This window comes from Cercospora beticola, chromosome 5, assembly GCF_033473495.1.
Source record: "Cercospora beticola chromosome 5, complete sequence".
Taxonomy (NCBI): Eukaryota; Fungi; Ascomycota; class Dothideomycetes; order Mycosphaerellales; family Mycosphaerellaceae; genus Cercospora; species Cercospora beticola.
In genome coordinates, this window is record NC_088939.1 from 3,216,092 (window position 1) to 3,233,369 (window position 17,278).

Sequence of the window (17,278 nt, forward strand, 5' to 3'; positions counted from 1 at the left end):
GGCTGCAGCATTCCTCTTCACTTGATCCTTGCATTGAGCATCAGATGAAGCTTCAGCCTACGAAAGCCAGGAGTATCAACAAGATGCTACCGCCGTCGCGGCTTCCTCGGCGCGTGAAGCGGTGTCCGCCGGCACGTGTGAGTAGGGCATCTACATGACTTTTTCACTCTAGTCAGGCACGGGAAGTTCTCAGTTTCCGCATAGGATATTCCGACACTTGTAATTTGCCATTGTATACACTATTATGCTCCTCCTCCCCAGTAAGTGATCACCTCTGTACACATTCGATGCAAGCAAAAAAACAAAGTCCACATTTCCAATCCAAGACGCCCACCGCAATGCTATCAATCTTCACAAATGCAAGAGCGCCGAGACAGAATGCAATTTGATGCGCCCGTGGTGTTTAGAAAAGTCAGCTCCAGTGTAAGGCCAAGTAAAAAAGCCCGACCATGCTTCGAAACCCATCAAAAAATAAACAAACTCCTGAAACCAGCCATATGCAAAGGGGAGAGCAAAGACAGACGAGAGCTCAGCTCAATCGTAGATTTCCAGCGGAGCCAGCTGGTCGATGTTGTACAGCCAATTGCCACCACGTTCTTCCTTCTCCAACCTGGTACGTAGAAAGTGAGTAAAAATGCACGGGACATAAGCCAAATAGAATAGACGTCGGACTTACCAGTCGTATGGCCAGAGAACGAGATGGCCCTGAATGATATTCAGCAACTCCTCAGCCTCCTCCCTACCCAAGACTTCTTCCGGAATGGCTCTGCCACTGCTCTTCGTAGCGCCTCGCTTCCGTCCCTTTCTCGAAGCACTGTGTTGCAGCGCATTGGCCTGTGCGCTCGTCTGGGATTGTGTCGCAGTCGTCTCCGAAGTCTCGTTCAGTTTCTCTCTGTCGACATATTGTACAGTCCGCTGTCGGCTAATCGGTTCATCGGCCTGCGCCGCAGCTTTCTCAGAATCGAAGTTGGACGTCTGATCCGGAACCTCCAAAGTGTTGCTAACTTCAGTTTCGACCTCCTCCCGTGGTTCGGACGGTTCGTCGTTCTTCATCGCATCTTTCTCGTCCAGAGGCCTTGGGTTCGGCGAGGGCACTGCAGTCGGCACGCTGGAGATCATGGATCCTGGCGAACCGGGCGATGCTCGAGTGCGAGTCTTCTCATTCGCTTCGTCGGTATGCGAGGTGCTGTCGGTGCTCTTACTACCAGGACGCAGTTTATTCACGAATGCGCTCAATCCACTGCTGCTCTTGCTTATTGTAGGCTCAATAGCATCGACGGCCGCGCCGCCCGCGCCAGGAGGGCCAGACTTATTCGGCGCGCCTTCTTTACGCGGCGGCTTGCTAGACCCGAGACCTTGCGACTGCATGAAGGCTTCGTTGTAGGCATTGAATTTTTCGTATGCCTTCCAGTCCAGAACCTCAGAGTCAGGCATGCACCTGAAAACCTGTCGGTAGATCTTGGTATTGTTGTCTGCTAACTTGTGCCAAATCTCTTGATAGAATTCAGGGGACAGTGGATCGGTCATGCAGTCTTCGGTGATCTCCGGCTGTCGGATCGTATTGGCCAAGTGGTTGGACAACTTCTTGGCACCGGAAGTCTGCGAGGTATCGCGCCTGAGTGGAGGGCCGCCAATATCCGTGTCATCAAGGGCTGGCAGCTCCGGTAACTGAGATCTAGGCAGTAGTCCGAGCGGCACAGTCTCTGTGCGCTGCATTGGCCAGGGCGGTCTAGCAGGAAGTCGCTCCTTGCGCTCTCTGCTTCTGTCCCGCTGGCGCTGTCGTTCTTCATCCTCTTCGGTTCTGATGCGCTCAACTCCTGGTGCATCCTTCTTGATGAGAACTTCTCGGCCATATGAGTCCACATAAGTGTCTCTGTATGCGTAGTCACCCGCGTCCACCAGCCTCTTCATGTTGTCAAAGCCGAGTCCATCAACGTCAAGATCGCGCTCTGGTCCTTTCCTGCCAGTTGGGTCCTTAACCACGTCGCTGGAGTTATCAGATGCAGATACCGAGCCATCCACGCGGTTGACAGGCGCAAATGCGCTCTCTCCTGCGAAGCCCCCCAATGTCTGTTCAAGGCTTTGCGGGTGAATGGCGTGGGCCGGAGGAGTCTGAGGCGGTGTCTCAAAGTGCATCATCTCGCTCGCCGGAGTGGCAAAATCGTCTCGGTAGATTCTTTCCATCTCGGCATCTTGTTCTTCCCTGTGTGCAGCAGCCTGTTCTCGTCGATAGACGGCGTCCACATCAATGCCCAGGTGCTCGCGCATCAGCCGCTTTCGTAAAGTGTGAGCAAATTCTCCCACTTCGTAAGGCTGTCCAGCCATTGTGCTTTGTATCATGCGGGCGTCAGTGACGATGGATGCCACTTCCGAGTCTCGATTGCCAAGCATGGACCGCTCGTTGATGTTCGCAGAGCCAATGATGACCGAACGGTCGTCTACAATCATGCACTTGGCGTGGATGTATAGCTGCTCTGTGGTCAGACATTTCCGCGGACCAATCTTACCCCATTGTCGAAGCGAGTAAAAGCGGATGTAATCTTCGGGATCGATGCCAGCAGCGCGGAGTCGGCCGAAAATGGATGTCTCGCCACGACAGATGCTTCTAAACTGACATTGCATAATCAAACGCACACTAGTGCCGTCCTGGGCATCCACGCTGTTTTGAAAGCCTGGCATCAATGGAATGACCAGACACGCCAGCCATTTCTCGCCATTCTGGTGAGCGCGAATGGCACGCTCGACGAGTGCATCGCCTATCTTGTTGTGAATCACAGTGGCCTCCACCTTGCAACTTGTGATGAAGAACTGGTTCTCGACGTAGACAAAGTGATCTGAGTTCTTAATCAGAGAGCAGTAGGCGTTCATGATGCTGTGTTCGACTTTGCCTGGTGTGCCGATGGACCAGGGACCGCAGGATCGTAGAATTTGGACCTGACATGTACCAGTCATTCCCAAATGCTCCAACTCTTCCTGATCAAACTCAGGAGGCGGAATAAGAACAGGCGTCGGTCTCGTGGCGACACGCGAACGCAGGACAAAGTTCCATCGTTGCACGAAATGACGGCCGACATCCCGCGCGGGTTGTCCAACAAGCTGCATAGCGATATCATGCCATGGCATACGAGGCACCTTCGTTCGGTCATACATCTCCTCATACGGCCGATCCAGGTTGTAAAAGTCCTGTACTCTCGGGTTTGAGTAGTCCTTACCCGGCCAAACCTGGCAATGTTCCGAGTCTCGGGGCAAGTCGTGGTCGATCTCGAAGCCAGTGAGCTTGTCGTCTGTCAATGAGTGACATGGATCATCCCATCGCCCAAAACATAGGTCAACACCACCAACGAAAGCCATCATGTTGTCGACAACGACCAATTTCTCGTGGTGAGCCCAAAAGAATTGATTCTGTCTGAACTGATGCGGTGAGCGTTGAACACAAATGTTTGGGTGCAAGTCGAGCAGGCTCCATTTCGTATATTCCGAGTCGATGGGAATGGCAGATTCGATGTTGCGATAGACAATGACGAATATCTTGACACCCTCCTGCGCCTTGCGTTGAAGTAGTCGATCCAGGCGCCACTTCTGGCTGATCGCTGCCGGTCTTCGCAAGTAGAGCTCGGGACTTAACCACCAGTCGTGAATGTAGATAAAGTCCTTTGCATTGTCTATTGCGCGAGAGACTTGCCACATGTGGTCTCTGCCGTCGACAAGCCAGCGAGCCCACACGTTGCTTCGCACTGGTGCGAAACTGGCGAAACGCTGCTTCTTCGACCATGGCGTCTGCTCCATCATATGGCTGAGCGACTCTCGGAACTGTAGATACTGCTTCTCATTCCTTGCGTAGAGTTTGAATTTGCGCTCCGAATTGTAGAGTTGAATGAGATGCGCCTTGGTCGTGGGTGTCGCATTCTCCTGGGCAACCTTTGCCATCTGCTGCGGAGTCTTCTGGTCAAGAATTCGCTGCCGTTGATTGTCCATGGCGAAATCAGAATCCACGAGGAAGACATCGTACGGGACGAGGGATTCTGGTCCGTCGACACAAACAATATAGCTGTGTCGTACCAAGAACCACCTCCGCTTATGTCGCTCCTTGAGCGCTTGCGGCCCTAGCGTCTGTATAGTCTTGCGGTGGAAGTCGCGATGGCGTCTCGATGCGATCTGAAGCAAACCTTGCTTTCCTTGATAGCCATTCTCTGCAGCAAGTCGAATGGCCATGGCCGAGAGTTCCAGGAATTTGCACAATCGTGTGCTATCGGGTCTGAAGATGAGCCATCTGATCATCTGCTGCAGGTAGGTTTCTAACTTCTGTCGTGATCTCTCTGCATAGATCTGTCTGTGCTTAGCATTCAGAGTGTCCGGATCCGCGGAAGTATTCCCGATCTCGCTCGTGCTGGTTCTCCTAGGCGGTGCAAGGGCGAATGAGGATTGTCTTCGTTTATGGCCCTTAGCCTTCGACTTCGCTCCAGATGCCGCGGCAGCCTGCTCGATGCTTTCTTCACGTGGCGACTGCATTGGGCGGGGGGTATCCGGAGTGTGACCATCGTGATCGTCCTCCGGTTCATCCTCGATCTTCTCAAAAAGTCCACGCATGCCGCGGGCGTATGGGATCACACTCTTTGGGAAACGCGGCATCTTCGCAAGCTTGTTGTCAGCACGACTAAGATGGACAATCTTGTCAGTTGCAATTTGGCTCTTGTACTTGACGTGTAGGTTGACGAAGTCGTTCACAGAGCGGTAGATTGTCCACTTCATTCGTGCTGTGCCACTTCCGTACTCGAGATCAACGCGGTAGATGAAGTCTCGATCTCCTTTCTTGTCAGTACGGCTCTGCACTTCAGGAATGCTGATCTTGAGCTGTTCAAGTAGAACCGGCACTTTCCGATGTTGGTGCTCATCGCGCTGGAACATGCTGGCGAATATCAGTGCAGCGGGTGCTCCTGCTATTAGCTCTGCCATCAATTGCGCCGACTTTTGGTGATCGACTTTGGCACGCTCGTCCCTCTTGCGTTGTCCCAGCATGCGCAGCCCAGCTTTGACTTGCCGCCATTTCTGAGCACTTGTGCTGTTATGCCGGTCAGCGCGCTGTCTGAAGGGTGTACTCGTCCCATCCAGCCCTCCAGCGCCAAAACCAGTCAGGCGGCGCAGATTGCCAGGTTTCTTGCTGCTCTCTGGGACCTCCCCATCGCGATCTTTGCGAGCAGCGTAGCTCAGCCCTCGCGCACCCTCGATGCCTCGCCTCCATGCACTCCGTATCCGATCTCTGCCCTCGTCCTCCGACACGCCAGCTCTGTTGTCTTCCTCATTGTCCTCGCCAACATCTTCGACATCCGTCAACGTGCCCCTGCGTGACACGCCTGCAGCATTTGTGGAGCTGTCACGAATGTGTTCTCGCACAAATGAGGCGAATCGAGAGGTTCTGGGTGTTGTCGGCGCAGACTCCGCTCCGACTGCAGATGGCCTCTTCCGTCTTCTCTTATGCCGCGGACGGCTACCCTGCGGTCGCTCAGTATCGTCCGTCTCCTCGTCGGCATCAGCATCAGTTGTCTCTGCCTCTTCCACCGGCACAGGATACATGGGCTCACTGCGCTCCGACTGGGGAGACAGTGCGTTTGGGGTATTGAAACCAGTGCCACTGCCTGTCGTGGGTGTTCGTTGGTGTACCGAGGAGGGGTTTGCCAGAGACTTCAGTTTGAGAAAGAGTGAGTTCTGCCTCCCTTTCCCGCCATGTTCTCCATCTTCGCCATCTGTCTCCCAAGTGGAGCTCTTGCTCACCGCCGCAGCGCCCTCCTCATTGTTCGGTCGCGCGAATGACACACTACGTCTTTCTGGTGGTGTCGCTGATTCTGCCACCACTTTACGTTTCCCTGCCGCGCTGCCATTGCCTTCTGCCTGACCGTATGTGATGGGGCTCGGGAGCAGTTCTTTCGTGGTGGACGCTGGCCCAGCCTCGCCGGGAGGTGTTGTGAAAGGGAATCCGCCGGGAGATGGAGGCACGAAGTTGATGCCGGGTTGCGCAGTCGCAGTGAAGGGGGATGGGAGGATATCTATTCGCAGTGGGCCGGTGGGGGCTTTAGGCAGCGTCTTGCCGTTGACCATCGTGTCGTGTTGCTGCTGCTGCTCGGCGCGGAGCGGACTGCCGTTCGCCATGCCATTGCCGTGGAGCTCATCGTGCGTGACCGTCGCGGTCTTGGGCGAGTACTGCTGTTCGAGGTCGGCCTCCCTCTTGCGCGGCATCACCGCCTCTGCCATGGCTGCTGCTTCCCTCCTTCGCCGTCTGCTCCTGGTTCGCGTCTCGGTCAACAGTCGCACAGCAGCTTCCGGAGTTGCTCGCCACACATGTACTGCTCAACCAGCATTATGCTGCTGCCCAGACACTGCACATAGCTCGTCTTCCTTGATTATGCAGTCAAGACAGACTGCCAATGCTCGCGGCCAATCAGTACCAATAACGTGCCACACTTCAGGGTTCCCGCGCAAGGGAGACGTGCACGTTCATGGCGTAGTGTGACGCAGCTAAACTTTATTCAAGATTAGACCCAGTACGAACTCGATCTGGGAGAGTGGGACAACCAAACTTAAATGGTACTGTTGGCACTGCAGTACAAGGCTATCAAGACATGAAATACAGCCGGCATAGCTTTGGTGGCAGAAATTATGTAGCTTGCAACTCGAGGCAAGCACATATTTGTTCATGTTTGTCATACATCTTCATACACGCTTCAACACATTAACAAGGGGTATCTCGCACGCTCAAACAACCAGCACCAGCACCGCCTGTCCCGTGTCCCGTTCACATGAATTACTCATCCCAAGGCAAATCTCTCGTCTCAACTCTCGTACACGTCAAATAGCCCAGTCCTGCTGGCCCAAAGTCTCGCAAATCGAGCTCCAAGAAGTTCCGCATCAGTGGCTTCACGACATCCCGAGCAAGGTTCTTGACCTCTTCCACTCGGCGCTCAAATCGTCGTAGATTGTCGCGATTGTAAAAGTCGGCTCCCACTTGTGCAGCAGGACTTTTGAGGAATCGTTTCAAATCATCTCGTGTGAGGTAAGCAGCGGAATCTGAAGAGCCAATCTGGCGATACACTCTTCCGAAATTGATTGGTGGTGGAGACTGTTGCGGAGCTGGTTGTGTGCGCCGAGAAGCCGCGTGGTGGCTAGTCCTGCTGACCGCGCCATTTGTGCTCGAAGCAGGTCTCGAGGTGTCTTTGAGTATGCCAGTCGGAGCGGGGGTGGTATTCTCAGCGAACCACTGCCTGAACAGTGAGACAGCAAGCCAGCTCAGGAAGTCGTTGCTTGGAGTCACCCTCTCGCCTCTGCTTGTCGTAAGATTGACCCGCCAAAGCTTTGATTCCACCCGCTCCTCAATCTCGTTCAGCTCGTCCACCTTATCTTCTAGCAGTTCCATAACATTCGAGTCGACCTGTCCTCGGAGCTGTGGGGCTGCAATTGGCCACTGTCCGACCACATGAATGAGAGCCTCAGTAAAGATCGTGCGAGATCGAGCAAGATATCCGAGTTTAAGATAAGAGGGCGGATACTTGGCGATCTGCTTGAAAAGCCTGGCCCCAAAGCGCAACAGGTGGTGATCAACCCGCGATCCGGCAATTTCCAGCGCATCGTACATGTCGGCCAGATGCAAGAAGGCCTTACATTCGGTATATGCTGTGGCAATGTTCACTGTGTCCAGAATCGGAGGATACTGATACATGGCGCGGAATAGATTGTCGTAATCCTTCAGTACCTCGTCCCCAGGCTCTGCTGGCTCACTAGGCTGGTCCCGATCGGTCAAGTTCAGTGACGAGAAGTTGGAGACGCTGCGAAAGAACTTGTCATTGCTCGTGGGCGGTTTGTTGCGGACCGCAGGCGGAGCGTCCCCGCCGAAGAGTGAACCTGGTCCAGGATCTCTTTGAACAAGCATCGGAGGCAAGTCTTCATCACTCGTAGCATTCCAGTCCAGCTCGTATTTCCAACGTTTCCTGCCTTGCTCGAAAGATGGTCTCCGTTCTTGGCTGCTTGCCCTCGAACTGCTGCCTGCCGTAACGCTTTCGTTCTCATTTATTCGTGCAAGTCCCCCACCTGTCACTGGACCGCCTTCTATCATCCGGCCGCTCCATTCTGCTCTCATGCCGGCCTCGAAGAAACCAGATCCTTGACTCAGGATCAAGCGATGCAGCAGATATCTGTTCACTTTCCTCCCATTCGCACTGCTGATGATGATCTCTACATCGCCAGTGTGTGCGAATACCGGGAACTCGTTCTGTGGAAGATGAGTTCCCCCACCATGATGCGATCGCGCATGTCGATGTCGGCGTGTGTGTGAGCGGCCTGACGTGACCGAGGACGCTCGTGGTGCAGCTGCTATCGATGCTGGAGGAGGCGGAACACGACCGGTGTCTGAGTATGGGGGAGGGTGATGTGACACCATCTCTTGTCGATCCAGTTCTGCTACACGATCCGCCGTGAGTTGTTGCGGTGCCTTGTACACAAGTGCATCTCTCGCGAGTCCTTCTCGTCGCCCCTCCTGCGACCTGCTGCAGCGCCTCTCTTCTGGATCGACTGGTCCGGCTCGAGGTCACGCGCAGCACGCGCGACTTGTTGATCAACAGTGGGGTCGCTGTGCTCGCTTCAGCGTGTCAGTTCCGGCGTCGGCCAAGATTCACTGGCAAGTTGGAAAGAGGTGTCAGCGAGGCGGATGAGGCGATGGCGAAAGAGGACACATGCTCGTGGGAGAACCTGTCTAGGTCTACGGGCGCGCCGTCGCCAGTGCGCAACGTTCGTCATGTCTCTAGGGTGTGGCAGGCTCCGAAGCGGATGCAGGGCTCGCCAATAGCCACATCCCACCGAGCTGTCGAAGCAAGGACAGAACAGGTACGGAGTGGTGATTGGCTATAACTACTCACTCGGCAGCAGGGGATCGTCTGTGTCGTTCTTCTAGTCTCACTTGGACCGAGTCTCTTTGACCCCATTCGACCACATTCGCGGACTTCAGCTACATCTTCCTGAGCTACTCGTCACTTTCGCACATATTCTGCTCCGAAGTCATACTCTTTGGTCCTCCTCACGGCCGCACGTGTAGCCTCATCGAAGCCTTCCTCGGGTAAGCCGAGCAACTGGTTGGCCACGCCTCTCCTGCTTTCGTGATCACCACTTCCGTCCGGGAAAAACACCCGTGTGTACATCATTCTCACGAATCCACTCCTATCTCCTTCCTGCATAGCCTTCAGGCCGCTTTCATACCGCTCCCGGCTAGACTCTTTCGTAATGTGCCAGTCAAACTCGTCAGTGCCAGTGACACGCATGACAGATTCGAGCATTTCTTTCTGGCTGACTGTGAAAGATTTGACGTAGACCATCTGGTTCCGAAACCGCTCAAGACAAGCTCCGGCGCCTTCTTCAGCTTGGACCGGTAGACTGAGCAAAGCAGCTACAGCCCGGCCAACCTGGATGCCTTAGCAACAAGTTCTGGAATAAAAGTGGAAGCAGCTTACCTGGGGCCAAGTGGAGGTCGAAATCTTTGTCTCACCGTCATCGAACAACGTCGCCTCCCTCTTGTCGATATCAATGCCAAAAGCAGGCCCAATCGCCAAAGACCACTCGTACCAGAATCCAGTAACGACTCCAATGTAGGAAGAATGTCCCAATTCCTCGATCAATTTCCGCGCAGCCACGTTCTTTTGGAATATGGGGATATCTCTGACCAACCCCTCATCTGCGTTATCTGGGCTCCATTCGTTGGGCAAGATCCATTCGACTCCGGCATGGCCAGCGGCTTCAAATAGCGCTTTCAGCTGATTTTCCTGATCCGCGAAGACATTTATGGTAATGACCAGTGCATCCTGGCCTTGCAGAGCTTCCCCCAGTGAAGCTTGGTTCTTATAGTCCACGCGAGCGACTTTGACATCTTCTGGGAATTTGCTCTTACTGTCGATTCGAGTGATGGCTGTGACGACGTGCTTGCCGGTTGCCAGAAGTTCGGCAGTCATGTACTTGCCGCTATTGCCAGCAGCACCGACAATGGCCACGTTGCGAATATGGGTTCGAGATGTCATTGCAGTGAGCGAACCATGAGTCCGTCGTTCATCGAGAGCATGTGGCTGAAGTAAATACGCATGGCCTTTTCTGAAGGATGGCCGGACTTATCTTAACGCCGTCTCAGAAGGAACGAACAACCACTCTCATCGATGGACAGTACCACACAACTCGATGCGCCTCTGATGCGCACACTTCAGCAGCTGCCCGATCATTATTTTGTCCGCCCCGGAGCTCTTCCGCTCTTTATATCCGGTCTCGTGGAACGCAAACACAAGCCATCTACGCTCGCTAATGGAGTCTGTAACATCGATATGGGAGACAAGTCCGAACTAGACGCAACTGCGCAGCCGGATCGCAGACCTCACTTGATTCATACTGGTACAAAGAAGTCTACAGACTGGTGCATACGATGCTTTTATTTGCTGATGTACCACATTGAGCCGCAACGACGTTGATAACGATGCTCGTCTACCCTTTGAGTACAGATACAAGTATTCCATCGCTTGTACGACCATTATATCACGATGGCCTTCCCGGTGCAGGATCCCATTTGAACGGCCAAATTCTGTAGATCTGGGCGTACAGGCCACTGCCCCGTTTTTATGCTGCAACAAAACTTATTCTCGGCCGTAGTATTCCCTGCGCACTCACTTACACTTCAATAGTCGCTGAGCAGAGAAGCAACATCCCGGGCCAGCATACAACCACTTCTAACAACCTCCAAGAAATTTTGCTCTGCAGTAGCCAGGAGCTCGGAACGGTTGTCAATGCATGGATGGCTCTATCAGAAAACCATCTCACTGCATTACTGACTCCGTCACGAGCCACTTCATCTCGCAGCTCATTCGCTCGATGCCGGCCGTAAAAGCAAATCATTCCAAGATGCACCTTCTCCTCACAGGAAGCCGGCGATGTGATGATCACTCATCTCAAAGATTCTCTCCATGGGTCATGCAGTTCATGCGGTAGGTGAGCTTGCTGGTTATTCCCAGACCTGATCGCAATATTCCCACGAACCATACAGATGGTTCTGAACCATGGATTGAAAACGAACTCTTCGTCCAAGCAAGCCAAGCCAGTCAACCAGGTCGATTCCATATCAGGTCCATGAAACGCGCCTTCATCAACCAACAACGGAAAAAATTCCTCTGTAAGCCAAGATCCATATCCTAGCGGACATTCGGACAATACCCAACAACCCGACTGCGAAAAACCTATCCACTTCATCCTGAGGGTTTAAACACCCACAGACCTGGCACCTCATCCCTTCAAAAATTCGGGCTCCAAACAGGCCGGATTTCGTTCTCCTGAGTTCAGGTTTGTGCGTTTCAGAACACTGACATGGTGTGTACAAGTGTACAAGTCTACATGTTTTTGCATTCGTACCTGAGGATGAACCGTGCGAGTATCTTCAGAGGGCTCCCAGGTCCTGGCGAAGCGTCGAGCCGTGGTTGGATGAGAGTACGACCAAAGCGAGCGGAGACCAGTGCGTTGTCGGACCCAACAGCCAGGCACAGCTATCAAAGTTAGCAGGGAAAGCGCTGCCTGTCAACAGGAGGAATTAACAAGGATCAAGCTCGTTTGGTGGAATTCCACTGATCCTTGCTATAAAGTGCATGCGGTATCATGGTCGAGGAGTTCATGAATGATCGTCGTGATGCCATGCATTTAGTCATTGAACAGTAAGAGCATTGAGAAACTGAGAACTCCATTCGAGATGATTCTTGATCCATTTCCACTCGAAAAGAAAAAAGTAGATGCTAGCGATTGATTTTCTAACAATGGCAACCCTCATCCTGCAGCAGCGTCCTTTCCATCTGGTATAGATATGTTGTGTCCCGTGGTACCAATGCCCTCACCTTTGCCCAAACAGAGCTCGGAAAATCCCCATTCGGTGGTTAGGTGCTGCTATATCATCATACATCAGACGTCGACCGCATCGCAGAATGCCTCTGGCACCATAGCTTTCCCATCCTTCCTTCCCACCTCATCCTCTTCATGCAAATCCCTTCCCAGTTCCTCTGGCCATCCAACAATCCCGACGCAGTCCCAGCCGGCGTCCTCTACAGCCTATACCAACAAAGAAATGTAGGTATCCTGCTCACACTCTGCCTGCAGGACACAGCTATGCTCGCTCAAAAAGAGTAGATCATCGCAAAGGAACGCATAACAAATCAAATCATTCCACCGTTCTCTTTCCATCGCGCGTCGAGCGGGGTACTGTTCGCACTCCGTGATGGCACGTCCTTGTCCTTTTTCTTTCGCAAGCCAGGTGGTATCAGCTTGGTAGTTTTCCTCTCCTTCTTCTCCTTGTCTCGATTTCGATCAGCTTCCATTTGAGATCGAATCTGTACTCTCGCAGCCTCTCGCCGCTCTCGGTGGCGGACCTCCTTTTCGTAGCTTGGCAGCGCCGTTGTGCTCTGGTGTTCGGTATCGCTGCTGACAGCGCTCGAGATGCCAGATATGTTGCTCATGCTTGCATTGGCTGAGGCAGTAGGCGAGCCTATGGTGTGTGAGTAGTCGCGCGCCACAAAAGTGCTGGCGCTCATAGTGCTGCCACCTAGACTCCGGATTCCTGACCGGGCGGGGTAATCGCTCTGCGATCGTGGCAAGCTGTAAGCTGTGGAAGCGGGAGGTGAAGACATGTACTGCCTGTTTTGATCGTCGTCGGAGACAATATCTGTGCCGGCGGTATCACCGCGCAGCTGTGCCAGTGTAGCCTCAATTGCAGGGTTGGCGTCGTCGGGCAGTATCGAAGGATCGTTGGCGATTCTATCGGCAACCATGTCGAATGCGTCCTGACCTTGCTTCGCCGGCTGTCCGCGGATGTGCGCCTTCTGTAGCTGGTTGATAACGTCTTCCCATTGGAAGCTTCCAGGGCTGTCTGGGCGCTCTGCTCTCTCTGCGCGATTGAGGCATTCCTGTGTCCGCGCGTTGAGCTCTTCGCAGAGCTGATGGAACTCCTTGAGATCACCCTCGGAGGCAATGATGGCGTTGATGATATCAGTGTGAGTTTTGCCTGGAAGGGACGCAGAATCATTGCTGCTGGACAGCGCTGCCAGAGCCTCGAGCCATAGATGGATCAAATCGGCAAAAGATCTGGCTTGATCGATTAGGTATGGCAAGCTTGGGAATCCCTCACGACTACTAGGCGGGAGTCGTTGCATAATCGTCATCGGCGTCGTGTAGCTGAGATGGCGCTCAGCGCTTACCACATCGGAGGGCCAGGTTGGAGAGGCGGCAGAGTTGGGGAAGCTGTTGCCACCAATGGGTGCGGGCACGTGACAGACATCGTCGATAAAGGTCTTGAAGCTCTCGCGATGCTGGACGAGGAAAGCGTTCATGGGCTCCATCCATGGCTCCTTGGTGCCGAAGGAAGCCATGTTTGCCATCGTCTGGAGCGATTTTGCGATCAGAGTAAACGTGCGACGGGCCCGTGGCTTGATGTCATCTGCGTCGATGTCAGTATGTGTTCCATTCGACGCACCCAAATTGCCTTACCGTTGAGAAGCCCGAAGAGCTTAGGGTTGAGCACCGCTGGACAGAAGAAGCGCAGGAACAGGAAACCAGATACGCTGCTGTAGCTCACAGTTCGCAAGAAGTCCCCATAGCGATCTTCCGCGCATGCACGGATGTGTCGAAAGATGATCCTGAGTTCGATTGGACATCGGTGCTTCTGTGCGACAATGCCCCTCCAGACATCTTGCGTGAACAGCATCAGCCGTCTCCAGTTCCGGTCCACGTCCTGTGGTGACCCCACACGGTTTGGATCGACTTCGCAGTCCAGATCTTTGTCGTTGATTTCTTGTAACTTGGGGGCCAGCGACTCTTCGAGATATTCCTTGCCGACGCGACGCATGTGAGAGTCCAAGCTCTTCGTCAGCAGCGTGTTGCCGCGGAATAGTAAATTCGCTTCGAGTGTCGCATTCTTGTTCAGGTCGCGCACAATAAGCTCACGGTCGCTGTTCGGTCCGCCAGTCGTCATGGGATCGCCACTGCTCTCCGAGCCCACTCTCCTGCTGTAGCGTAATCTTGTGATGGGTGTTTCCTTGTGTATACCGTCAATCTCCTCCTCTACCAATGCCATAAGCCAATCTCCCGCTTTGCCAGAAACTTGATAAATGTTCAACAAGCTGTCGCTGAGCCTTTTGAGCTCACTGGGTATCATTTGTGCAATCTGCAATGTCAAGCCATTCGAGAATTTGTGCAGCAGCTCGCTGAGCTGCTGGTAGTCGCGCGCCATGAGAATGATGCCCTCGTCCGCGCGTACCTTGATCAGAACTTCACCCACTCGCTGCCCATGCATATTGGTCACAGGCCACCATTTCTCAACTTCCTTTTCTGGCTCCAGCTCTTCCATCTGAATCTCGACTTTGCCACAATTGTGGTCAAAGGCGAGGGCAGTGAAGCCACCTTGCTCCTCGCCGTACGTGTCGTGAGCTTTGTGTTTGCTGTCCTGCTTGGTCGATTCATGCTCTGGTGGACGGCGTTTGATAATGACACTAGCATTGTTGAGCACCGGCGGGAGGTCCTGAAACTCGAAGCTTTCACCCCACAGGGGATTGAGCCCCTCGTACTTGACCACGGTCTTCCCTCTGGTTTCGTTGTCGAGGAGGACCTCGGCATAGTAGCCATGTTTTTCAGTTGAGGCGTTGGAATGTTGTTTGCCATGGCTCGAGCCGGGGTCGTTGGCGTTGGTGGGTTGCATTTTGGCTTCGACTACCCTGACACTTAAGCTCCGTTCCATCCGAAAAGTATATGTGGTGCTGGTAGCGATCATGCTTTCGAGATCCTGGTTGGAGCTTCCTTGACCATTCTCCTGCTCCGCGTCTATCCGCGGACCGTATATCGACGGCATCGTGAAAGCCCGGAGCAGAACGAACCAGACCTCGTAGAGCACGCGATTCTCCAGGCTGAGGAAAATCGGTCGAATGAATCCAGGTTGGGTAGTCGTGTAGCTCGCGGTGTACTGCGGGTAGATGGCAATGCAGAATTCGTTTTCCAAGACGCTCGAGTCCAATCGTTGTATCGCACATCGGCTTAGTTGACTAAGTTGTACGACCGAGATCAGCGAGTTATCTGCGTCGGAGTGTAGTTTCAGCTCGCCATTCTCCCGAAGTTGCCCGCTAATTCGTCTCCATCTACGCGAGCCCGCGCTTTGCATCCTATGGTTGGAGGGCCTACTCGAAGATGGTTGGCCAAGAGTGGAAGCGCTCGAGCTGTTATACCCAATGTTGGTATCCCAGTAAATCATCTTGCCAATCTTGATGACAGGGTTCTCCTTGGGTAGAGCCGCTATGACTGACTTTCGGCGATCGCTTCTCTGACTTCTATTGCTTGAAGCGCGATCCCGGGTCTGCGGACTGACAGGATTGTTGACTGAGGCTCTTCGCATGCTGTGCTCGGACATCGACGATGACTTGGTGTTGTCCGGATCCGGGCGCGGCTCATTACTGCTGACGGAACTCGTGTCTCTCGGTGTCCAGTGCAGCAGAGCCGCAAACCAGGCGTCAAAGTCAGACTGTGTCTGCAATTTGATGTGCACTTCTTCAGTTCGATCCGGGAACGAGACTTCCAGATACGGCATTTCCCCATCCAGGTTCGACCTCACGGAAGAGCCTCGAAGTTCCGGGACAAGTGTCTTGTGAGCACCTTCACTCCCTCGCGACTCGTACATGAGGCTCCCGCTCTCTTCGTGTATGTAGCAATAACTCTGGCTCCACGGATTTCCAAAACCTCGCCGAAATATGACATTGCCGCTCATTCTGCCATTGAGTGTCTTCATGAGGTGCAATATTCGTCTCGCATTGGCGCTAGGCAGAGCGGATGTTATTGAGTCGGCCGTGCTCGAAGACACTGGCGATATAGAGCGATGCCCCTGAGGTGTGTGGGAAGGTGACACGACCGGCGAGCCGACGGACGACACAGACGGCGCAGTCAACGGCTCCGTGGCAGCTGGTACTGAGGCGAGATATTCGGCCCCGCCTATGGGTGATGATGGCGACTGCACGCTGCCGACTCGATTCTTGAATCGAGTGCCTATGGTCGTATCGGCGTGGCCTCTTCTCCGCTCATCGTTGGTACTCGTGCGCGGACGCTGCGCGTGCCCATTGTCCGCCATGACGCCGTGCGTACGATGACCATTGCCCGCACTCTCACTGCGCCCAAGGAAGGAGGTGTTGGTCAGGTTCACGCTGCCGTTTCTGCTGCCGCTGGGACTGATCGTATGGCTGCGCTCGCGGTCGAGATCCTTGTCGCGTCGTTTGCTCTTGCTGCTCGACGATCCGCCAGAACTTTCTCGCGCCGCAGCACCGCCTACGATGGTGGTAGTGGTGTGCGGAATGAAGACCTGCTCGAAGTTCATGGTGGTGTTTACGGGCAGGTTGCCATTGCCATTGCGATCATGGTGCTCGAGGGAATTTCCCCTTCTCGTGCGCTGGTCTTCGGGTGTTACCGTCCGAATGGTCGTTTGTGTGCCACTGCTGTTCACTGCTGTGCTACCCGAGCCTTGCCTCAGCGGCATGGAGGGGCGGCGGCTTACTGATCTCGGCTTGGGTTCAGTCTGCGTGGAGCTCGTGGACATGGTCGTCGTCGGTTGGCGCTCGGTCAGATACTCATCATACATGCTCGGGTCCTTGGACTGTTTCTCCTGCCCCCATCTATTTTTGCTGCGCGACTTGTCCTGGTCGTGCACATTGGACTGCCACACGCCGCTGCGGCGGCGGGAGGATTTGTCACTCATGGTCTGTCGCCGCGGTGGTGGTGGTGGTTCCTCGTCCAGGCCCAAGTCACCGTTCCAACGTGCTCAGCGCCTGGTCAGCACCAGCTCGACGAGGTGCTCCTAGCAAGCCCGCGGTCACTTGTCGGCGGCTGTTTCGCATTTCTCGTTCGGCGGGCGCTGCGAGGGCACGACACAGCGAGCGAAGGAAATCGCAGAAGCCGCCAGCAGCAGTCAATGGGTTGGTTGGCCGAGCTAGTGCTTCAGCGCCAGCATTGGCGGGCGCCTGAGGACGACACAAAGAAGCGGCTTTGTTTCGAGGGTGGAGGTGGAGGTGGACGTCGCTACCAGTGTCGTCCGACAGGCCGGGGGAGGGAGGCGGTCGGTCAGGACAATTCACACAATCGGCAGTCGGCGCCGCTCGCGTCGTGAGCTGTGCTCGGTCGGAAGTATGGGGATGGAGGTGGTGACTGACGGCGCCACTTCGCGCACACGAGAGAGAAGAGCACGGCACGATCCTCTATGGCC

At 54.3% G+C, this 17,278-nt stretch overlaps 4 protein-coding genes across 4 annotated transcripts; all 4 read right to left on the minus strand.

Moving 5' to 3' along the window:
* Positions 1 to 534: 534 nt before the first annotated feature.
* RHO25_008533 (uncharacterized protein) lies at positions 535 to 6,246 on the minus strand (the record flags this gene model as incomplete). The annotated part of the gene is made up of 2 exons (XM_023600668.2): positions 535 to 610; positions 677 to 6,246. The coding sequence occupies 2 exons, from the start codon at positions 6,244 to 6,246 to the stop codon at positions 535 to 537; spliced, it is 5,646 nt and encodes a 1,881-aa protein (XP_023449645.1).
* A 550-nt stretch (positions 6,247 to 6,796) lies between these two features.
* On the minus strand, positions 6,797 to 8,425 carry RHO25_008534 (uncharacterized protein; the record flags this gene model as incomplete). The annotated part of the gene is made up of 1 exon (XM_023600669.2): positions 6,797 to 8,425. The coding sequence occupies one exon, from the start codon at positions 8,423 to 8,425 to the stop codon at positions 6,797 to 6,799; it is 1,629 nt and encodes a 542-aa protein (XP_023448944.1).
* Positions 8,426 to 9,011: 586 nt separating this feature from the next.
* On the minus strand, positions 9,012 to 10,049 carry RHO25_008535 (uncharacterized protein; the record flags this gene model as incomplete). The annotated part of the gene is made up of 2 exons (XM_023600670.1): positions 9,012 to 9,440; positions 9,489 to 10,049. 2 exons carry the CDS (start codon positions 10,047 to 10,049, stop codon positions 9,012 to 9,014), a joined length of 990 nt encoding a protein of 329 aa, XP_023448943.1.
* A 2,157-nt stretch (positions 10,050 to 12,206) lies between these two features.
* Positions 12,207 to 16,774, minus strand: RHO25_008536 (uncharacterized protein; the record flags this gene model as incomplete). Its single annotated transcript, XM_023600671.2, has 2 exons — positions 12,207 to 13,483; positions 13,534 to 16,774. 2 exons carry the CDS (start codon positions 16,772 to 16,774, stop codon positions 12,207 to 12,209), a joined length of 4,518 nt encoding a protein of 1,505 aa, XP_023448942.1.
* Positions 16,775 to 17,278: the final 504 nt, after the last annotated feature.